This window comes from Alternaria postmessia, assembly GCF_024291825.1.
Source record: "Alternaria postmessia strain BMP 2775 chromosome Unknown scaffold_48, whole genome shotgun sequence".
Taxonomy (NCBI): domain Eukaryota; kingdom Fungi; phylum Ascomycota; class Dothideomycetes; order Pleosporales; family Pleosporaceae; genus Alternaria; species Alternaria postmessia.
This window is the reverse complement of record NW_026260121.1, coordinates 1-21169: the sequence shown is the minus strand read 5'-3', so window position 1 is coordinate 21169 and position 21169 is coordinate 1. Positions and strand designations below refer to the sequence as shown.

Genomic DNA, 21169 nt, shown 5'->3' with positions numbered 1-21169 from the left:
GATAAAGTGTACAACTCGCGTAACGTCTTCTGCATATATCCCCTAGCCTTCGCCTTGCTAGATTGAGTGCCTGGGTAGGATGGCAAGCACTTATTGGTCCGGCCATACCGTTGCATATCGTGCTGCATGATCGACGCAGTAATGGAATTGTATTGCTGATATCAGCTTCCAGGCTGTTAACATGTCTGCGTTCGAACGGTGAAGCTGTAGACAACAGACTAATTTTACACGCACTGATCGCAGAAGGTTACGGTGTCGGATACGTCCGATGTCCGTAGGTTGCTGGAGTGATTTGAAGTGGGTGAACGTCACTCATTAGCAGGTAGTTTAGTAAAAAAAATCGTGATATGAAAATCCGTGGTGAATTTTCTGAAGATTCTTTACCCATATTCATCCAAAGTTCTGAAGATGCAGATACAGAAACACTTCATGCGCTGTCGATGTTTACCCGTGCTCGATGGATGAACTTCAGCAATTTTGGGAGCCCATTGCCTCTGCGGCTTGCGCATCGACATCGAAGCTCCAACTTATGGAAGCCTGCAAAGCGCCAAAACTTCTAGAAACAGACATGTTCCATAGGCGATGGGGCATTTAGCGCCGCTTAGCCTCAAACAAATTCATCGGTTTCGTCGACCGCCTCATCGTCTCCTACCGCCTCCTCGCCCATACCGTGAAGCAGCTCTTCGTCAACAAGCTGCTCAGACTTGATCTTTGTAGTAGTGGTCGCCTTCTTGGTGATTCGCCCAGTCTTGACAGCTATATGCCGAATCAGTAAAGCAAAATAGTGAAAGAGGGTGTTCGCAAAGCGTACCGCCCTTGGGAGAACCAGCGTCGCTCTTCTTGGTGCGTGTCTTCATCGGACTCTTCACGGCGCCCTCACGGTCCGCTGCTTCATCTTTGAGCGTTGTAGCTTCCTTCTTGTATCTACGCATCCGATTTTCGAGGGCGTGATAGGTCATATCCTCGCCATAGATGCGAGCAACTTCGTTGATGTTGATCTGCGCGACGCTGGGGTTAGTGTGGCTGCTACAGGGAAATAGTGGTAGCTAGTTCCACGTACCTTGTTGTCGAGAGAGGCGAGAGCCGCGATGAAGAGGCGCTCGAGAACGTCTTTGTCATTCCAATTGACCGGCATTTTGGCGACAGCACTGCTGACTGTCAGCAAAGGGTCAGATACGTACACGTCAGTTCGAGCACATTGGGAAAGACCTGTAACGGCAGTTTTGTATAGTTGTGATAGCTAGGAAAGGCACAGGGTGGGGTTGTGTAAACCTGTGTCGAGCTGTTGCGACGACTGCAGGAAACGCGCGCCCGTCGATCGGAGCAGTAATTAATGTAGGAACAAACTCACCTCTTGAAGATAGCGGACGGAGTTGCTCTGTAGACCAAGACGTCGTGGAATGCCCCTGTCAGCGTATTGGGGTAGTCGAATGTCCGACAATAGAAATTGCGACTGCGGATTGTCCGAGATATACGTGGGGGAAAGTGAAGGCGACGTCTAAAAACGGTGGGCCACAGCTCAGTCCACTACCCTTCTCCGCCTTCACACCGCTCGCGTAGTTCCCACGATAGACGTGGTAAAGGCAAACAAATCGCTTAAGCCGCACATGGTCCACACAAGGCGATCTACTACGCGTAATACATGCGTGGAGGACAACAGATAGAACGGGCCGTCTACGAAAGCACTCAATCGGTATGATGAGATGATGATGGGAAATGGCTCCGAGGATCTAGAAATGGTTTGGCTGCGGCAGTCGTTATCGCGCTCTCAAGGAATAATGTTAAAGTCCAGAGTTTCCAAGTGGTCCTCGGCCATGACAGATCATGTTTGATCAGCGTCGTAAGCTCTAGTGCATGGGTCCTGCGTGAGAACTTGACATTATCTGCTCTCCCACTATCTCGTCATCTCCTGACCTTTTTACCTTCAGCTTTATGCCGTTTCGCCTCCTCTCTTGGGTCAATGACCAACAGCTCCTCTTCGTTCTTCCGCTTCCACTCGAGATCCTTCCCTAATCTGTCTTTTGCGAAACTCAACGAATGTGACATCCATCCCGCGTCGTCATCTGACTCCTCTTCATCCTGCTTGTCCCAGGCTTTGCAAGACTGGCAGCCCACTATGAAATGCAAGTCACATGCAGCCTCATCTTCATCATTGGCTCCATTCGCATCTCCATTGGAGTTGCCATTCGTTGCTTCCTCGGGTAGTGTTGGTGTGACGGTCTTGGGGGCTGCGGTGGAGTCGGCTGATTCTAGTTTCGACTTGAATCGGGAGAGGATGTCCAGTGCAGATTGTTCGTCCTTTGCGTTGCCACCAGCCCCTCGCTTCCTTCCTCGTGTTGTGGATGTTGGCACCATGGCCTCTAATAGCGACTTCTTTTTGGCCGGCCCTGTATCTTGGGCGGAGGTGTTTCGCTTCATGGATGCCTTGAGGTCGGCGATCTGCTGGTTGACACGGTCTAGTTTCGATCGTTTCTCAGATTCAGGCGAAAGCTCGCGTGGTGGAGTTTTGGCTTTAGGCTTGGGTGGCGACCGGAGCGCGGCTTTTGGAGCGGGTTTGGGTGACGGAGACCTCGGCGGCGATTTTCGGGATGGCTTGCGTATGGGTATCTCTCTCGTCTCCTCGGGTGCTTTCGACACGGGCTTTTCCTCGCCTGCACTGACCAGCTTGGTGTTGAACTTGGGCTTCTTCGCAATGGGCGCAGAGTCAGCCTCGGCTGCATCATCGCCAAAGCTGAGCACGTTCTTGCCGGCCTTCCTCTTGGGCTTCTTGGCCTTCTTCGTCTCGGGCTCTGTGCGCGCAGCCACCTGCACCCTCTTGACCATGTCCTCGAATGGGTTGATGATGATCTCGGCGCCTGTGACTTTGGTGGGATACATGGGCTGATCGTCGCTTCCGTCCCGTATCTCGGCCTCGGCCATCTTCATTAGGTTGTAGATGGTGTCGCCTGCCACCCGGCCGAACATGGTGTTCTTCTCCTGCAGCTCTGGTGTCGCCGCCAGGGTGAAGAAAAACTGGCTGCCGTTGTCGTCCTTCTTTCCCGTGTTGGCCATGCCCAGCAGGCCTCGCCTCGTGTACTTCAGCCGGCTGTGGAACTCGTCCGCAAAGGGCTCGCCATCGTAGCTGCTCTCTCCGCCCTGGCCGGTGCCCGTGGGGTCGCCGCCCTGGATGATGAAGCCCTTGACCAGGCGGTGGAAGACGGTGTTGTCGTAGTAGCCATCGAGGCACAGCTGCAGGAAGTTGCGCGAGGTGATGGGCGTCTGCTTGGCGAAGAGCTCGATTTCGAGGTCGCCGGTGGTGGTGTGCAGGACGACTTTGGCGGTCGGGTTTGGCTCGAGGTTGTACGTCGTACTCATCTTGGCGGCTGGTGCTCGTTATCCAGAATGCGCCGTGGTTGCGCTCGTGGACGGTACGCGAAGTCGCGTGGAAGCTCGTGTCTCGAAAAAGTTGGCCAGTGAGAGCTGAGCAGTCTCGCACGGGCCTCGGGTAAAGGTGCCGCGACGTCATCCTGGCTTCCCTCTTTACTTCGTATTTCAGCCACACTCGCACCGTCATCTGCACTTTCACCCCTCGAGACGATGCTGATACTCTGCATATAAGACTGCTATTGCTGTCCTGCCATCTGTCCCCTGCACCACGCCATTAGTTCCTGGATCTGGCTTTTCGTCAGCTTGACAGTTGGCATCATGTTGCCCTACATCAACGCACGTACGTATCTGCCAACTAAGCACATACCAGATGTACTGACTACCGTGAAGCTTTCGAATATGTGGCCGGTATACTTGGAAACTCGGCTGATGAGCGTAAGCATTTCCAACTGTTCCGTCCATATGCCTGTTTTGCTAACCCCACCCAGTGAAGCTCGTCTTCTCTTTTTACCTGTCCTATCCCTTGGCTGCTGTCCTAAAAAGGATACCGGACAAGGATCCATGGAAGAAGAATGTTTTCGTAATAAGGTGAAATCCCTCGTCCGTAACATATCACCATCTAGTGTTAACAATGACAGCGTTTCCATGTTCTACCTTGTTGGACTATTTGACCTGTGGTCCGGCCTGCGGACCATATTCATCAGTGCCGGCGGTGCCTACCTCATCTCCTCTAAAGTCCACTCCCCGTACATGCCATGGATCGGCTTTGTCTTCCTTATGGGCCACATGTCGGTGAACCACATCTACCGACAGGCCGTCAACGATCCATCTGTTTTCGACATCACAGGAGCTCAAATGGTCCTGGTCATGAAGCTCACTGCCTTCTGCTGGAACGTTCAAGACGGTCGACTTCCTGACTCTGAACTTAGCGAAGTCCAGCGAGATCACGCTATCCGGACTATGCCCAGCATTCTCGACTACATCGGCTACGTCTTCTTCTTCCCTGCTATCATGGCCGGCCCAGCTTTTGACTACGCCGACTACAGCCAATACATCACCACGACTATGTTTACCCTCCCCCCAGGCACTGATCCATCCAAAGCACCACCAACACGCAAGAAGCGTAAGATTCCTCGCAGCGGCATGCCTGCAATTACAAAAGGTGTATACGGTACTCTCTGGCTTATCGCATTCATTAAATTCTCAAGCTGGTACTATCCAGCTTTCTTCCTCGGTGGCGAATACATGCAATACAACTTCTTCCGTAGGATATGGCAGCTCTATATGCTCGGCCTCACTACTCGCATGAAGTACTATGCAGTTTGGAGTTTGTCTGAGGGTTCATGCATTCTTTCAGGAATCGGCTACAACGGCCTTGATCCCAAGACTGGCCGACCCAAGTGGGACCGTCTCACCAACATTATGCCACTCGAGATCGAGAGTGCGCAGAATGCTCGCGCTTACCTTGGCTTTTGGAACATCAACACCAACAACTGGCTGAAGAACTACATGTATCTTCGAGTCACACCAAAGGGCAAGAAACCTGGCTTCAGAGCTACTCTAGCGACCTTTGTGACCAGTGCGTTCTGGCATGGCTTTTACCCCGGCTATTACCTTGCGTTCGTTCTAGCTGCATTCGTACAAACTGCTGCAAAGAGTAGGCTGCCTGTCATATGTCTAATGCGTCGTATGCTAACATATACCAGATGGCCGCCGTTTGATACGCCCACTATTCATGACGCCCGACGGAAAATCGCCACTACCCTCGAAGAAATACTACGACCTGTTTACCGTTATCCTCACACAGACTGTTTTCGCGTACGTGGTCGCACCCTTCATCCTGCTCGGCTTCTCCGATACCATAAAGGTCTGGGCAAGGGTCTACTTCTACACCCTCATTGGCGTCGCCGCATCCTTCGCGTTATTCTCGCGGTCGTTCCCTTTCCGAAAGCAGCTCGTTCAGCGCCAGTCGGCACGTACACCACAGCCCGCAGCCAACAACTTCGACGACCCTGCGATCGAGAAGGCAGCACGTGAGGAAATCCGAAGAGAAAGGCTAGCAAGGACCAACTCGGCAGATAGTGTTGCAGGCCATGCTAAGATGCCTCTCTTGGGTATTGCAGACGACCCTGAAGCAGAAATTGACGAGATAGTAGCAGAAGTCAAAGCAGAGATCGAGCAGAGGAAGAGGAGGGGTAGTGTGATGCAAGGGTTCGACGTCAAGAAAGCCGTGCAAGAGAAGCTGAAGCAGTTTAACAAAAAGGGGTAGAGCAGGATACACTTGAGGCAATACTTCAGTTACAGAAATGTATACGGGATAGGTATGAGAACGTGGCCGGTCTTGAGCTGAGCCGTTCAATATAGCCTGAATACATATGCAGTAGCAAGAGGTGGTGCGGGCTTATTTCCGAGCTTTTCAATAATCGACCGGACATGACCCAGATCTTCGTGCACGTCCATTGCTCCTGCCCAACTTCAAAGACTCGGGCAGATCATACCGCCCAGGTCAACCGTTCAACTCAGCATCAGATACCGGCAACAACAGAGATTGTCACCTCACGTCGGAGGTAGCGAGTGTCGTGGATCCCAACGTGGCGTGAACTCTATTTCTGCGCCGTCGTTCGGTAGTGCCGGATTTTTGACACCGACGCCGCGTCACTTCAGCGCCACGCACGAGAGCCCCGAGCACTTCTGCACCTGGTGTTTTGGAAGCTCCTGTCACCGAAAGTCTACTTCAACTGCCGAATTGCCATTAGGTTGACAGCCAATCTATGATCGCCGAATCACACATTACATGCGATTCTTGGAAGTTGCCAAAGGCCTAGAACGTTGACAAGTTGGTTGCGCAGATCGGTCCGACAAATCGCACAATCGATCGCGCATCCCGCTGGATCTGAGACCCCCTAGGCGCACATCCGCATGGGGCGCCAGCCGCTCAATGTCAACAACCCAACTCCGTTCATCAGGTTGCAACGCTCACTTGCAGCATCGTCATCTCCGAGGGCCAGGTACCTGGAAGGTATATCCCTGTTCAGCCTACTGTACGATCGCGTTCTTTCAAGCCTTTCTGTCCCTGCTTCAACACTTGGCTGCATTTCACTGCCGGATGGTCAGCTAACGGTGCCCCTTCCCTGGACTGGCTTAATGGCCGAGTGATGCATTCCAAACCATTGCTAGACACGAGGAAGATGTGTAGTGTTTGCGCCACACTAGCCTGATCCGACTCCACTTCCCGAGGACATGCTTCTAGTGTTCTAATTCCAAACACGCCATGTCGCGTGTCGAGTGGACATTCTAGCATGACTACCACATTTCAGTTCCGCCCCAGGATACGGCGAATGCCGAGATGATGTACCGCCGGCTTTGGGTATGATTGGGACCGTGTTGAAAGTGCTTGAGCTGATCCTGCTGCATGGTTTTCACCCCCCACCCCCCACAGTCCGTCTTTGCTTCTCTCGACGATCATCGCATGGACGCTCACTACGCATGACTGCACATTCACTTTGGCTGATAAAGATTGGTGGTCCTCCAGACTGAGCGCACTGAAATGGGTGTGCCGGACAATGGCCCTGTGATTGCTGGCGTAACATGGATGTTAACGGTGTTGAGTGGTGGCTTCTTGGGCATCAGGTTCTACGCAAAGATGAGTCGCAAACAAGGTCTTTGGTGGGATGATTACATTCTAGCCGTTTCTTGGGTATGTTGAGTTTCTGTCGTAATCACGACTTCGCTGACACTTTGCGAACAGGTCCTCCTACTGGCTCAGGCCGCCATCACCCAAGCAGGACAACAACTAGGGTTCGGGAAGCGAACAGAAGATATTCCAGTCAAATATCTCACCACAGTTGCTCTTGGCATGTCCGTTGCTGCGTCGATATCTTGTTTCGCCTCGACTTTCTCGAAGATCTCCTTTGGCGTCACTCTACTCCGCCTCACGACAGGCTACCTACGCTGGTTCGTATGGTTCTGCATCGTCACCCTCTTTCTCATAATGTTGCCAAGTGCGTTGGCCACATGGGTACAGTGCCACCCAATGGAGAAGGCTTGGAATGACACTATCCCTGGGACTTGCTGGGATCCCAGTCACTCCATCAATTATGGGATTTTCAATGCTGCATGGTGTGCTGCGGCAGACTTTGCGCTTGCGCTTTTGCCATGGTATCTTATATGGGGATTACAGCTAAGGCTCCGCGAGAAGATTGGAGTGGGTATCGCTATGAGCATGGGTGTTTTGTGAGTGTCATTCAAATCGCCCTTCTGGTTAACGGCATCAGATCGCTAACATTGGACTTCAGATCTGGTGTTTGCGCAATCGTCAAAGGCGTATATGTAATTCAACTCGGACAGGGGGACTTTTCCTTCAACGGCAAGGAGCTCACCATTTGGACTGCCGTCGAGACAGCGACTGCCATTATTGCCGCCTCCATCCCCATTCTCCGTGTGTTCTTCAAGGAAACGATCTCTTCTTATTCGCGCTCGCATACTCGGACCAACAAAAGCGTGCCGCTGTCGAGACTGAACCAAAGTCAACACTCTGCAACTACCACGACCGTACATGCCATGGGTAAAGGAAAAGAGGGCCACTGGACCGTAATCGAAGAAAACGGAGATGACTCCAGTCAGAGAGGTATACTGGATGATGAAGAGCTGGGAAGAGTTCACCGTATGACAGCATATGAGGACGATCATATCATGCAGACGAACACGGTCACGGTGACCATCGAGAGCGATGCTCAGTCTGACCACAAAGCCAGGTCTTTTCTGGGTATAGCCCGCTGATATTCTATTAATGGAAATTTCACTTGCAATACCTTTCCCGTTCATTCGCGACTTGTCTTTCTCGTCCAATCACCACCAGCATATTCAGGGTTTGAGATTTTTTCGCCTTTCCAGAAAACCCCACGCCCGGCTTTTTAGCCTTATAATATAGCAAGAAATATAGTATCAGCAACAATCCTTCCACCGATCCAAGATTCAGAAGAAGGCGATTCGTGACAGTAAAGGTGGGCAGACAAGAACGAGACTGTGCTTATAACCTTTGAACAAGAAGAGGCGACCACATGTGGGGTTCGTAATGTCCAATTGGATGTAAAGAATTGCATTCTTCAAAACTAAGCACCGGGCATACTGCGTTCATGGCGTATCAGTATTCACTTGGTGCCTTGATCTTTGCTCATATTGCTCGTCTAAATCGCCTTCTCATCCCTATATTGGTCGTCGATATAGTAGTAAAGGCCATCACTACAAAGCCTCCTAGTTAACTCTTCGCACTCAGCAGCAGTTCGAATATCTTCATACCATGCTGACTTTGGTCGGACCTCATTGACTAGCAAAGATATCTGCTGTCAGGTTCTAAGTGTGATAGCCTTTCTTGGATTGTTGATCCTTTGAGGGCGTCATCGTCGTCGAAGGCGGAATTGTGTTTTCGGGCTTAGTAATTGTCCTAATGTCGCGGATGTGTTCGTCGTGGAGTGCGGCCCACGCCTTTTCGAAACTGGCATGGTGGTCTCATTCGGAAGGCCGCGACCAACATGGCTGAAGTTGGTCAACAATAGTAGCACCAGTAAACTGGCGCGAAAGTAAGTATCGCATACGTACTTACTATCGGGAGACGTGTTTCCCTGCGGAACTCATAGTCTTCCTCGTGAGGTCGGCGATAACTGGGACGAAAGTTGTAATTCCCTTGAGCGCTGCCCTTTGCTGATCAATCAGATCTCACTCGGCAAGAACCTGATCGTCCTCCAGCTTCTTCATGCCTGCTCTACACACAGCACAAGATTGACAGGAGCCAGCGTAACTCAGGTGATGGATCATTCTCAAATGAAAGTGTGCGTACATCTAGCATTTGCTGACCGTCCACTCTAGTTGCGGTGGTCGTCAATCGCGAGGTGGCGACACTTCTCAGGCGAGCCTGCACGCCCTTTGGGTTCAAGGACGGTGCAGTGTTCTGATTTGGTTGTCAGTACGGCTAGTTGTCGCTCTCATGCCCTCCTTAGTAGGTCTGATGCTGTTGATACGCTCAGTGAGTCGAGCGGCGGCTATTGCTCCTGGTGCATAAGGACGCTTTCGGGGAGGCGCTGTCTGACGGTTAGCTATGTCACGTGGATAGTCGGACGGCTTATACATAGTAGTGAAGGATAGGCGAAAATGCTCCCATAGAGGTGGTTCATGATGGGAGTGACATGCGGGGTTTTGGCATCCAGCTCTCGTTATTGGTTTGTGAATACAAACTTGGCCGTTGGCTACCTCCTCTTACAAGTCGTAGCTGCTGCTGGTGTAAGGTCTGTCTTGAACAACAAGTAGAAACATCTTTTGTAAGTCACCGAGAGCTCGTGTAACTAGGAGTATTGAGAGACGGCGAGCGACTTGAAAGCTCCGGCTAGCTTCGTCTCAATCTACTTTGCATAATCTCTATCAGCTCTCATATTGGATTGCACCCCACTCACACTTAGCTATAAGTTTGCTTCGATAAGGCTTGCTTGAACTAGAAGTAATGCAGTGTCTTTTAGACCGCCGAGTGCGCTCTGTTCCCATGGAGCCAGTCGTGTGAGGCATATTCATGGATGGGTTGAGGTGCATGCCAGCGTTATTGCACAGCGCCCCCAAAAGAACTACTGCGATATCACCTGAGTAAGTCAAGTAGAAAGATTGTTTAACGGCGCGGTTTTCAGGTGAGCATAGTCAAAGTACTCCATGATAGTCTCGTCAAATATAGGCAGCGGCAGCTTTCGGTGTTGGACAATGTGGAAGACGCTAGCTGATGACTCAATCAACCAGGCGGACTGCAACTACCCCTCAGAAAACGCAACACAGCTCGATCACCATGAGAAAGCAGAAAGAATTAGTGCGAAAGCAGGTCTAGTATGCCAAATAATCTTCAAAGTATGCGGGAGGAACGGGAACGAATGTCTTATGCTTGTGTTCCTCCAATCAGATGCTATACATCATCCAGTCTACACAGCCCTCAAGCACTCATCTACGATGGTGGCCATCCGTAGGCATTCCTCATCGCGCATCTTATTCGTGAAGACCTGGATTGAGGTTGGTGCGCCGTGTACGAGCTCGGGCTCGTCTGTGCGCCGGGCATATTAGCTTGCATCTCAATACCGTGTCGAGCTAGAAGACGGCAACTTACAGCTTGGACCTACTTGACCAGCTCCAATGATCAGAGGCTCGGGATCCAGAGCGCTCGACGCTCTGCCAAACGGCAGGACACAGGCGGGATACTGCACAAGGTGTCAGTAATGCTTTTCTGACGTCTACTGATGCTTGACCTTGACTTACATCCAATACGTTTAGTAGCAACGTATACGGTGGCAACCCGTATGTATCATGCGCAACTGCAGTATTCTGCGCCGACGGTCCGATTACCGCGTCCAGTCTCTCATCCCTCCAAACTTTCCTCCACTCATCCGCGATTGACTGCCTCTTCACATTGAGCGCTGCCAACCTCGGAATGCCTTGCAGACCCTCGCAGTCAGCCAGAAAATCACATTTGAAGGCACCAAACGCTTGCATAGCTTGAATGACTGATGGTACTAGCGGCTCACCACTAGCGGCTATATGTGCTGGGGGATCGTCGAGCCCAAAATAAGCAAACGCGAGCGCTAGCGCATTGGAGACTTGTGCGCGCGACGGCGATATTGGAACAACCTGATGACCCTTGGCTTCCAGAGCACTTACAGCTTGAGCCAGTGCTCTTTTAACCGGTGGATGTAACGGAAACGCTGGGTCTTCGGTCAAAAGACCAAACCTTAGTTTCGGCACGCTCGGCGGTACTTCCAAGTCTCTCCAGGGAACATCTAGAGTAGTGGCGTCGTACATGGCTGGTCTCATGGATAGAACTGACCGACATAGGAGGTTCAATGCCTGGATGTCGTTTGCTATCGGTCCAGCAGAAGGTTCAAAGAAGGTCAAGCCATCTCGGACTGGAGAAGGCTGGCCACCGTATGGGATACGTTCAGTAGAAGGCTTGAAGCCATATGTGCCACAGCAGAGGGACGGTATACGGATAGAGCCTGGAACTTATCAGTGGTCGTCATTGCCACAGACCCAAAGACATTCACTAACCTGCGATATCCGTTCCAATACCAAGTAGCGATCCTCGGAATGCAACGAGTGCACCTTCTCCTCCACTAGATCCTCCTGCCGTCAAAGCAGTGTTATGGGGATTCAATGTGCGTCCGAAGATGTTGTTATGTGAGTCAGCCGTCTATGCAATGTTAGATCGTGATCCTTCTCAAGATCGACGGAAAAGATATAACTTGCCATAAGTGTCTGCGGGATATTAGTCTTGACATATATGACTGCGCCCAGCTCCAGCAGCATATCCACCAGCGGCGAGTTCTTCTCAGATAACTCGTGGTCTAGGAAAGAGACAAATCCGATGGTTGCCGCTGTTCCCGCAATCTGAAAACCGTCTTTGACGCTTATCGGTAAACCATGAAGGGGCCCTACGATGCGGCCAGCAGCTCTTTCACCATCGAGGAAGCGTGCTCGGTCCTGTGCTTCTGGAAAGTACGTTTCGGTAAGGCAAGAAAGCTTGGAGACTATGTTAGCGAACCTGTAAATACATCGAGAGGGGCGCAACGGACCAGCTGCTGTGCCATAGCCGCTCTTTTGGAAAAAGCTATCGTGACTTCTAGTGACGATAGAACACCCTTTCTTAGCTGTTGCAACAACTCCTCAACAGTGAATTTCTCGGTTATATTCAGCTCTTTCTCGCTCATGATGCCCGATTTTCGGGGGATGTCCATCTCGTTCACCCGGTTTGGATGGTCCGAAAGCGGTGCTTGAAGCAGATTCGTGATGGATGCTGGGAGAAGCCATTCTTTTGGTATCTTGTCGCGGCAGGCTTGTTGTTTAGCAGCAACTCTGCTTTCCCATGCAGTGATAGCCATATCAAAGTGAGTAATAGAATCTGAGGCTGTAAGTTGCACTTAGGCACGAGTGATGATATGACAGTGTGCATCGGCACCCCCCTGATTATGTATATGAGTAGTACCCTCGGTTGCCGTGGAATCTAACCGAGGGCCATGGAGGTGGCATCATAATTCCGTCTGCCTGGTAACGTGATAAGGTGTTGTTATCTTGATGGTCAGTACGTACATTCGTATCATGTCTGAGCGGCATTCGTTAGCGTGCCACTACCCCACAGCCGCCAACGCCAAGCCGGGGGGTTGTTCGCTACACAATTCGTTCGATTAGGCCCGTTCACTAGCGGAAACCTGCATTCCGGGGTCGAGGATTGGGATGCGCGGACGGCAACAGAACGGAATAAACCCGCCTGAGGACTGAATATGATATATATATATGCAAGAAGTTCTGGCAAATGATAAGGATGGTAATCGTCCTGCAAGCTCTATGCCTGTAGTCGATATTCTCTCGCAGTGAATCTATCGTAACCAACATCTTTCAGCAACGATGACCGACACGAATTCTCCTAGAGAGGAAGATGAAAACTTCTGGGCGCCTGGTACCATACGGCTGGAGGACAGTAAGACGTTCCGCTTGTCGCCGATAAGACGGCACACTGACAACCCACTTCCAGTGACAACACCGGCATCAGATGTCATCCTCCACCCTGTGCCTAGCTCTGATCCAGATGATCCGCTGAATTGGAGTCGACTGCGAAAAGCCATCAATTTTGGTCTAGTCGGTTTTTTCGTGCTTTGGACCTTCGTACAGCTGCAAACAGGCTCAACATCCTGGGGTTCTCTCATGCGCGAACTGCACTTCTCCGTGGATCAGCTGAACAACGGAGCTGCTATGAGTTGTGCTGGACTTGCAGTCGGCTGTATGATCTTCATGCCGTTTGTACACAAGTTTGGGCGACGGCCACTTTATCTGATCAGCTCAGCGCTGCAATTGAGTTCAGTAATTTGGCAGGCCAAGACTAGGACGTACGGTGACTGGATGGGTAGCAACTTCCTTGCTGGACTTGGGGGTGCCATCAGTGAGGCTGTTGTCCAGATCACCATTGCCGATCTGTACTTTGTGCACCAACATGGAACCATGAACGCGTGGTACCTCGTCTTCACATCTGTAGGTGCATCCCTTGGCCCGGTGGCGTCTGGCTTCATAGTGGAGTCCCAGGGTTGGAGGTGGATTTGGTGGTGGTGCACAATCTTCCTGTCGTTGAACCTCGCGCTCGTGTTGCTTTTCTTCGAAGAGTCAAAGTATGTACCCGTCCTTAACGGCCGCAGTGTACACCATGGTCCTTCTAGCTCAAGTGGACCAGAAACCTTGCACGTCGATTCGGAATCGCAGAAAGTTGCAGATGTCAAAGGGGACACCAAACACAGTAGCATGGAGCGAGTGCAATCTCGAATTGACACAACCTTGCCACGGAAAACATATCGCCAGCGCTTGGCCCTCTTTACTTCTTCCAATCAACCGATCGGCCACCACTTCTACCAGCCAGTCATAGTGTTGACCACCTTTCCAGCAGTTGGTTACGCCGCTCTCACGTATGGCACGGTACTGGCGTGCTTGGCACTAATGTCTTCGCTGCAGGCAGTGTACCTGCTGCAACCGCCGTACAACTTCGGGCCATCTGGAGTAGGACTCATGAACATTGCTCCTTTTACTGGCTCGTTCCTAGGATTTTTCGCCGGCGGCTATTTGAACGACAGATCGATTATGTGGTTTGCGAGACGAAATCGAGGAGTATACGAACCGGAAATGCGACTATGGTTTGCTCTTGCTTCGGCACTGCTGCTTCCAGCTGGAATTTTAATGTTCGGATTGGCGTTGGTGAGAGTATGTTGAGAGCTTGCGATAAACAATGCCGCATACTAACCAACCGTCAGGGCGTGCATTGGATGGTGTTAGCCGTGGGATTCGGCTTGTTCGGCTTCACCTTCGTTCTGGCCAGCGGCATCGCTCTGGCGTATGTGACAGACTGCTATCAAGAGGTGAGTCGGAAGCGTTACGCTTCTTGAGTGCACCACATTTGCTAACGACCAGATGCTCAGATTCTCGGAGACGTCATGATAGGCATCGTCTTTGTCCGTAACTTATTTGCCGTCGTCATTCTTTTCGCAGTCACGCCCTGGACAAAGGACATGGGGCTGCAAAACGTGTGTATTATTACAGCGGCCTTTTGCTTTGCGATTCTGCTGCTTCCTATCCCCTTGCTAGTCTGGGGCAAGAAGATTAGGATTGCGACGGCGAAAAGGTACAAGCGAATGGCGATGCGACAGCCAGCTCATCGAACACTTGAATAAAGTCGATGGTTGCTCGAGGAGGTCAAGCCGAGTTGATAAATGATAGTTCTCACAACGCCCAGATCCAGAAAGGCATTGAAGCATGGCAAGGCGCATTCAGCCGAGGCATACGAAGCCAAACAACGCTTGTATGTGATAGTCTCCATCGCCAGATCTGTTATTGAGGAAACCATGACACCATGTCGCTCCAATGAATTCGATCCGTGTTATCCTTGATCAACCAAAATGCTGTCAACTGTTTCTTGATCTTGGTCCGCCACGCTTTCGAAAACTCGACAACAGCATCAGTTTTTTTGAGTGCCAATTCTCTTTTAGCGGGATCGACCAACTCGAAGCAAGCGAACATGTATGGGACAGTGGCGCCTGGCACTGAGCGCCCGGTGGACTGGAGTGTCAGACGCAGCTCTTCCAGGATTGCATTAGATATGACCGTCCCTTTTTCTACAGCCGAACCATATGGATGTCGCAGTCGGTGTGCAATGAGTAACACAGACCAACGATATAATCTGGCTTGAGCCAGTATACTGGCCACCTCCTCTTGCAAGAAGCGAGTGATATGAGCTTCAGGCATTTTTGGCTCCCACGCCTCAACAGCCATTTCGATCGCGTCTAAAGCTTGCATGATTGTAGAGATATCAACGTGCTTGTCATGACGTAGCGTACTGGTAATTGTACAGACGTCGTAGAGGTACGGTAGCATGGGCGACGAAATGCCCAAGTACCGATCCACAACGTCATCGAGCCCTCGAGCCGTGAATCGTAGAGTTGGTACCTCGCCCCGCAGGATGCACTCTTCGGTCTCGGCTTGGACGAGACAAATTACGAAGGCAAGGCAATCCGGAGTAAGCTCCGTTGATGATTCGTATACGGGCTTGATGAGGTTGAGACTATGTCGACATATCTCTAACGCTTGTCCAGAGATATGTAGCGCAAAGGTGATTGCGCTTACCGAAAGCATCAGAATGGTAGGAAGGTCGCCGAGATCGACAGCCTTTATAGACCGCAAGGTGGAGATTGCAGAAGCTGCGCGCCTGTGGCCGATGATGCGATCCTCATGGTCGGAACCAGGCTCGTACTCGCAAGCCAAAAGAGCTGCAGTGGCCAACAACGAGTCCTGAACCCACACAGTAGCATCGTGGAGTTGTTGCGCAAAAGCTTTGTGATGGGTGATGCGAAAGCTTGAAGCAACCAAGAACTGGTCGATGCGCGTTCTTCCTTGGGAGACGCCCTTGACAAGATGCATTTCCCGCTCGGTCAAGTCCGCGAGTGAAGACGGAGTCCTGGGCAGGGATGCTAAGTCCCAATCCGGCATAGCCAGGCTGGCGGCCGAGGCTGGGCATTGTGGTGATGAAGCAGCGATAGAAAGGCTGCTATCGCTCCGAGCCGTGTGTAGCTGACGCTGTGTACTCTCTTCATTGCGCTGGTACCGAGGTTTGCGGCCGGCTGTCCCTACTGGTCGCAGGGTCTGACATGAGTTCTGGAGTCGGAGGCATCGTTCGCACGCGTCCCGGCCAGGGATGCGCCTACATTTCTCTTTTACGATATGGCATCTGTCGCATGCTCGCCTCGCTGGTGGCCTGCCCATCGCAGACACTTGCCGGTGGATCGCAGTGGATACATGTTCAGTGAACGGTGAAATGTGAACGGCACGCGGGAAGAGTCCGAAACACCGGCGGCGGTTGCTGAGTAACCGGGCCACGTGCCAGCCCTGAGGTCCTGTCGGATCGAGGTTGAGCAACATGCATTGTACAACTACCCTATTGAAAACCCATGGCTATCAGAATCAAAATGTCTCATTGTCATCGTCGCAATATCTCGCCATTTACTCTACATGCTTCAACTATACAGTTCCAACACACAACCTTATCAAATCCCTCAGTGCGCATGCTCTTCACCGCATCCACAGTCGGGCCCAAAGTCACGTCGGGCCTGTCTCGCTTCTTCCTGCCATGGCTGTAGTTTTACAGTCCTTTTCTCTTCCCGTGTCCACTGTCCATGACCCTTCTTCTCATTGAGCTCAACAAGCGCATCGAGCCAAGCAGCAAGCCTGTATCCTGCCTTTGCAAGTTGCTTGGTGACGACTGGAATTGCCGTATCCCAGTACGCTCCGGATAGCTCTTGCGCGAAAACTGCATCAGGACCATCGGGTATGACAGTAGAGCAAACGAATTTGTTGGAGTCGCGCGCCCAGGTCATGGAGCTGCTTACTGCATCTTTCGCCTTCAAGCCCTTGAGCCACGTCTTGCTCTCTTTCTTGAACTTGCCATGCTTTACTTCCGCGGTGAGATTGTTGGCCAGAGCCAGTGCATTGGCCTGAGAGAAGTTGCCGTATGCCTTTTGCGGAATCGCTGTGTCCCAGATGGAGTGGAGATTTGTGCGCGCGCCGTTGAAGGTGACGTTGATGAGGTTGCCACCCACGGCGATGTTCTCTACATGTAGGGGCTGGTGAATGTCACCAACGAAGTGAACGACCCATTTGAGTGCCTTCTGCTGCTCGACGATGCCGACCGACTTCTGGAAAGCGCGGCTGGAGTAGTTGGCAATAGCAGAAACAATGCAGCCTTCTTCGGGACAGTCTCGCTCGAAGTCGATGTTGCAGCTTTCAGGCGGGTTGTCGAGAGCATCAATGTAGTGATAGACGGAACTGAACTGTCCTCCAGCCTCATAGCGGTAGCTGTCGGCCCAGGTTGCTACGTTGGCTAGGTATGCGGACGAGGTATCGTTCAAGAGAGTCTGGGCAAACTTGGCCGTCTTGTGAGAGACGAGGTTTTGCGCCATGTATGCGACCGCGGTGTGGCCAAGCGATCCCCAAGCTGAAGCATAGGGGACAGCCGCGAGGAGAGGCAGAAGTGTCTTGGGTGGCGCCATGTTACGACCTTGGTCTTGACTGGCCTGTGATGGGACTTGTTGTAGTGAAGGACAGGAAGGAAGCTTGGCAACATTCACATTGAAGGGAATGCGCTGTTATAAGCAACTCGCGATGGCAATTTGTATCAACCAATGGTCCCGGCGGTATCGGCCATGCCCGTTCCATGGCTGCGGTGTTGGATGAGCGATGATATGCAGGTCTGCGGAGATACTAGCCCATTTAGGAAGGTTCTACGCTCAGACAGGCAGGAGCTGGGTGGATATCTTCAACTTGAGCCTCTCGACAAGAGCACGTTGTGGGTTCTGATTGGACGACAGTAATGACACAACGGAGATAAGCATCAAGAGAGAGTATGGGCAAGGTAAGCAGTCTCGTCAATGTCTAGTGCATGTATTTACAAAACTAACGCAGACTACCAATGCACCAACGATAGCTAGGGTATCTCAAAACCATGAGTATTCGCCAAACGCCAGATATAAATGCACGTGTTCACGGTGGTGCTTATTGAGCAGCCTCCCCTGGGTTGTTCTCACCGTTCCTGTTCACGTCCGTGTCCAACGGTGCCGCATCTTCAACAGGCTCTTCCGCAGGAGCGGGAGGCCCCTCAAACAGACGAATCCACCAAGCGGGTGGGTATAGAGGGCTGTGGTTGTGGTGGAGCGGCGGGTAGATGTCGTTCAGGTAGTACCATACTGAGAATGATTAGTCGACATACTAGAGCGCAAGGGAGGGTGACGTACTATGGCCGACAACAATGCCGCACATCTCGTCCTTGGGTACCGTCCCGTGCATGATGAGCGAAAAGGCCAACAGCACCCAGGGCAAGTACGGCGCCTTGAAGACCAAAAGTCCAAGGAAACTAAGCATTGTGTCGGGGTTCTTTCTGCTCCAGATGTAGATGAGCGTGCTGGACAGAGCGGAGCCGAGGAAGGCCATGGAGAAGATGGGCGCAATACAGAGGAGGAGGGTGGAAGCGAAAGTGAGGAGCCATGCGAAATGTGCCGTCGAGCGGCCAGACGATTCCTCGAGTAGTCGCGCGTATCGCTGGAGGAAGAAGATGTGGTAGAGGAGGTCGAGACTGAGGGGGCCGAAGTAGAAGAAGGTTGTGAGTAGTCTCCAGTACTATTGGACATGAGTACGAGCAGCGATGGGTAGACACGGCGATGAACTGACCTGGCTCTTGAAGAAGACAGTGCGCACACTGTAGAACAGCTGGAAGGGCGAGATGATGTGGCATTGCACCAGCACACTTGCACTCAGCGCCGCCGTCATCCACCAGCGCGTGCACACAGGCATCTCATAAAACCATTGCTCGAGCGGAAAGCCTCCGGCCCCTCCTCCCATCATGCCGTCCCCTCCTTGCAAGACGTTGGCCATGGCGGGTTGTGGTAGGGATGATATGGAATGTGGAAAGACAAGAGGAGCAAGCAGGTTCCAGCACCTGCAGCCAGATATAAAGCGAAGGGACAGGTGTCGTCGCTGCGCAGACGCATTCACTTTCCGAGACTCCGAGTGACAGATGGACCGACCCCATGTGGCTACGTAACTTGTCCGATAGCCTGCCAAGGCGCTAGTCCAATCAGCACGCGATTGTGCCTTCCTCGTCCCGCCGAACATTCGACAGGGTCCAAGCTCCTTCCCTCGGTCGGTGAATGCGGACCAGCCACAATGCCCAGCCCCTCGCCCGGGTCGCGTCAACTGCATCAACGCGAAGACGAGCAGTGCGCCCGTGCTTCACTCCATCCTCATCGCTATTCCTGAAGCAGACACAGCGCGCAAGACTCGACAACCCGTCCCATTCCATCCTCGTCGCGCTTTGGGGTTCGCGACTTTTCACGACGTGAACGCGCCCTGACGTCTCCCACCGCGGGCATTCCCTCGACGCATCCATCCATATCCCACTCCAGCCATGTCACCCAAATCTCCAACAAGGCGCAACAAGGCGCGGCCGTCGCGGGGCGGAAGATCGAGTGTTGGAAGCAGGAGGGACTCGGGCAAGCGACGTACGTTCTGCGCCTGACTGACTGACTGACTGACGAGTCTGCGCAGCCGAGCTGACATGCGCCCAGTTGGACAAGCAGGACCTGCTCCAGACCGCGCGAAGAAGCGCTACAAGCCCGGCACCGTCGCTCTCCGTGAGATCAAGCGCTACCAAAAGTCGACCGACCTGCTCTTGTTAAAACTCCCCTTTCAGCGCCTCGCAAGTACCCATCACCAGTACGGCGCCGAGACACCCAACTAACATCTCTCCAGGTCCGCGAGATCGCACAGACAGTCACAACCGAGGACGGCCCCAATAGGTGGCAGAGTCAAGCCATTGTAGCCCTCCAGGAAGCCACAGAAGCCTTCCTCGTGAACCTCTTCCACGACGCAAACCTTTGCGCTATCCACGCCAAGCGCGTCACCATACAACAGAAAGACATACAGCTCGCTCGCCGTCTGCGCGCAGCTTGGGGTGCGCCTGTCTAGGTCAGGAGAGGTGCATTTTGATCGATACCCAATGTTTCGTTGAACTGGAACCATTTTGGAAATTGGACCGTTGCTTTCGCGATTCAAACTTTATCTGCATATTCGCTGGGGTGTTGTCGAGGTTACAATTGCGACTGGCGTTCCATGGCGCCTCGGGAACCTGAAGGAGGCCTGTATTATTGAACGTTTTTGCTCTCATTGCTCCCATCCTAGCGTCGGCACCAATTGTCGGATTGCTACCATATATCTTGTATACAAATCCATCGGTAAATCTGAACACCAAAAACCGCGTCAGGCAGGAAGACGCCAACAGAGCTCAAACCTCTGCATTGAAGTGGGAAAAGATCTTGCATCATGCGATATGCCACGCTCATAAGCTCTAGTGACATTGGCAATGCGCCGGCATTGCTTGAGCTGCTTACGCCATGACTGGATCTTGGCCTTGATGTTAGTTGCTGCATACAAATGGTGTGATAGATTTGAGCCGTGTAACTTTGCAAACGAATCCAATGACGCTTCCCGTCTTGCTCTCCTTGCTCGAAACTTTGGCTATCTTATCGCCGCAAGCCTCACCACCTTCCTTATGCGCATCCTAGCAACGATCCCATTACCCCACTCAGCCGGTAACCCATCAACCAAGACGATGCCGAATAAACAAGTGACGAAAAGCCTCCTTGGCAGTCTTGGCTACGCATTCTTCCCCGCCCATCTCACTTCGCTAAAGGTAATTCGACGTCATGAATGGGCTGCCTCAATCCCGCGCTGCTGCAACAATACACGCGCTATAGCTCAACCAGGAAGCTCAATACCTGATATGTAAGCTCATGCAAGCTGGTACCCAGTTGATATGCAGCTGGAATCAAGTACGCAGAGTGGTGCGACCTAGTATAAAGTTGGGCTACGTACCCTCCAAAAACTATACGTACCAGGAAGTGGGGAGGAAAACCTCTCTGCACTTTGACTATAATCATAATGGGCGCATTTGGACTCCCGTTGCTCGGCGCAATCGGCCTTTTGAGCGGGGTTGTCAACGCCCAATTCCCTCCAAAGCCAGAAGGATTGACCATTCTGGAATCGCAGCTTGATGAAGGAGTCAGAATCTCGTACAAGTAGAGTTGCTATCAGTCAATCAGTCAGTTGTCAGTTCATCTTTGCGGTTCAAACTGTCAGTCTGGAGGTAGTGAACTGACCTGATTGACTGCCAAGACATTTTTTAGAATCGCGAACTGAGACTGAA

General features: G+C 52.0%; 10 protein-coding genes across 10 annotated transcripts; 4 read left to right on the top strand and 6 right to left on the bottom strand.

Annotated features, from left to right (window-relative positions):
- Positions 1-607: 607 nt before the first annotated feature.
- Positions 608-1135, bottom strand: J4E82_007256 (uncharacterized protein; the record flags this gene model as incomplete). Its single annotated transcript, XM_051733502.1, has 3 exons — positions 608-756; positions 812-998; positions 1061-1135. 3 exons carry the CDS (start codon positions 1133-1135, stop codon positions 608-610), a joined length of 411 nt encoding a protein of 136 aa, XP_051586685.1.
- Positions 1136-1902: 767 nt separating this feature from the next.
- Positions 1903-3354, bottom strand: J4E82_007255 (uncharacterized protein; the record flags this gene model as incomplete). Its single annotated transcript, XM_051733501.1, has 1 exon — positions 1903-3354. One exon carries the CDS (start codon positions 3352-3354, stop codon positions 1903-1905), a length of 1452 nt encoding a protein of 483 aa, XP_051586684.1.
- A 330-nt stretch (positions 3355-3684) lies between these two features.
- Positions 3685-5635, top strand: J4E82_007254 (uncharacterized protein; the record flags this gene model as incomplete). The annotated part of the gene is made up of 5 exons (XM_051733500.1): positions 3685-3706; positions 3757-3801; positions 3855-3954; positions 4005-5023; positions 5073-5635. 5 exons carry the CDS (start codon positions 3685-3687, stop codon positions 5633-5635), a joined length of 1749 nt encoding a protein of 582 aa, XP_051586683.1.
- A 1278-nt stretch (positions 5636-6913) lies between these two features.
- On the top strand, positions 6914-8145 carry J4E82_007253 (uncharacterized protein; the record flags this gene model as incomplete). The annotated part of the gene is made up of 3 exons (XM_051733499.1): positions 6914-7063; positions 7115-7599; positions 7662-8145. The coding sequence occupies 3 exons, from the start codon at positions 6914-6916 to the stop codon at positions 8143-8145; spliced, it is 1119 nt and encodes a 372-aa protein (XP_051586682.1).
- A 2174-nt stretch (positions 8146-10319) lies between these two features.
- On the bottom strand, positions 10320-12122 carry J4E82_007252 (uncharacterized protein; the record flags this gene model as incomplete). Its single annotated transcript, XM_051733498.1, has 6 exons — positions 10320-10438; positions 10502-10592; positions 10651-11384; positions 11437-11578; positions 11635-11907; positions 11961-12122. The coding sequence occupies 6 exons, from the start codon at positions 12120-12122 to the stop codon at positions 10320-10322; spliced, it is 1521 nt and encodes a 506-aa protein (XP_051586681.1).
- A 667-nt stretch (positions 12123-12789) lies between these two features.
- Positions 12790-14136, top strand: J4E82_007251 (uncharacterized protein; the record flags this gene model as incomplete). The annotated part of the gene is made up of 1 exon (XM_051733497.1): positions 12790-14136. The coding sequence occupies one exon, from the start codon at positions 12790-12792 to the stop codon at positions 14134-14136; it is 1347 nt and encodes a 448-aa protein (XP_051586680.1).
- Positions 14137-14751: 615 nt separating this feature from the next.
- J4E82_007250 (uncharacterized protein) lies at positions 14752-15837 on the bottom strand (the record flags this gene model as incomplete). Its single annotated transcript, XM_051733496.1, has 1 exon — positions 14752-15837. One exon carries the CDS (start codon positions 15835-15837, stop codon positions 14752-14754), a length of 1086 nt encoding a protein of 361 aa, XP_051586679.1.
- A 632-nt stretch (positions 15838-16469) lies between these two features.
- On the bottom strand, positions 16470-17372 carry J4E82_007249 (uncharacterized protein; the record flags this gene model as incomplete). Its single annotated transcript, XM_051733495.1, has 1 exon — positions 16470-17372. The coding sequence occupies one exon, from the start codon at positions 17370-17372 to the stop codon at positions 16470-16472; it is 903 nt and encodes a 300-aa protein (XP_051586678.1).
- Positions 17373-18067: 695 nt separating this feature from the next.
- On the bottom strand, positions 18068-18840 carry J4E82_007248 (uncharacterized protein; the record flags this gene model as incomplete). The annotated part of the gene is made up of 3 exons (XM_051733494.1): positions 18068-18155; positions 18200-18585; positions 18637-18840. 3 exons carry the CDS (start codon positions 18838-18840, stop codon positions 18068-18070), a joined length of 678 nt encoding a protein of 225 aa, XP_051586677.1.
- A 532-nt stretch (positions 18841-19372) lies between these two features.
- On the top strand, positions 19373-19932 carry HH3V_1 (histone H3-like centromeric protein hH3v; the record flags this gene model as incomplete). The annotated part of the gene is made up of 3 exons (XM_051733493.1): positions 19373-19466; positions 19533-19663; positions 19717-19932. 3 exons carry the CDS (start codon positions 19373-19375, stop codon positions 19930-19932), a joined length of 441 nt encoding a protein of 146 aa, XP_051586676.1.
- Positions 19933-21169: the final 1237 nt, after the last annotated feature.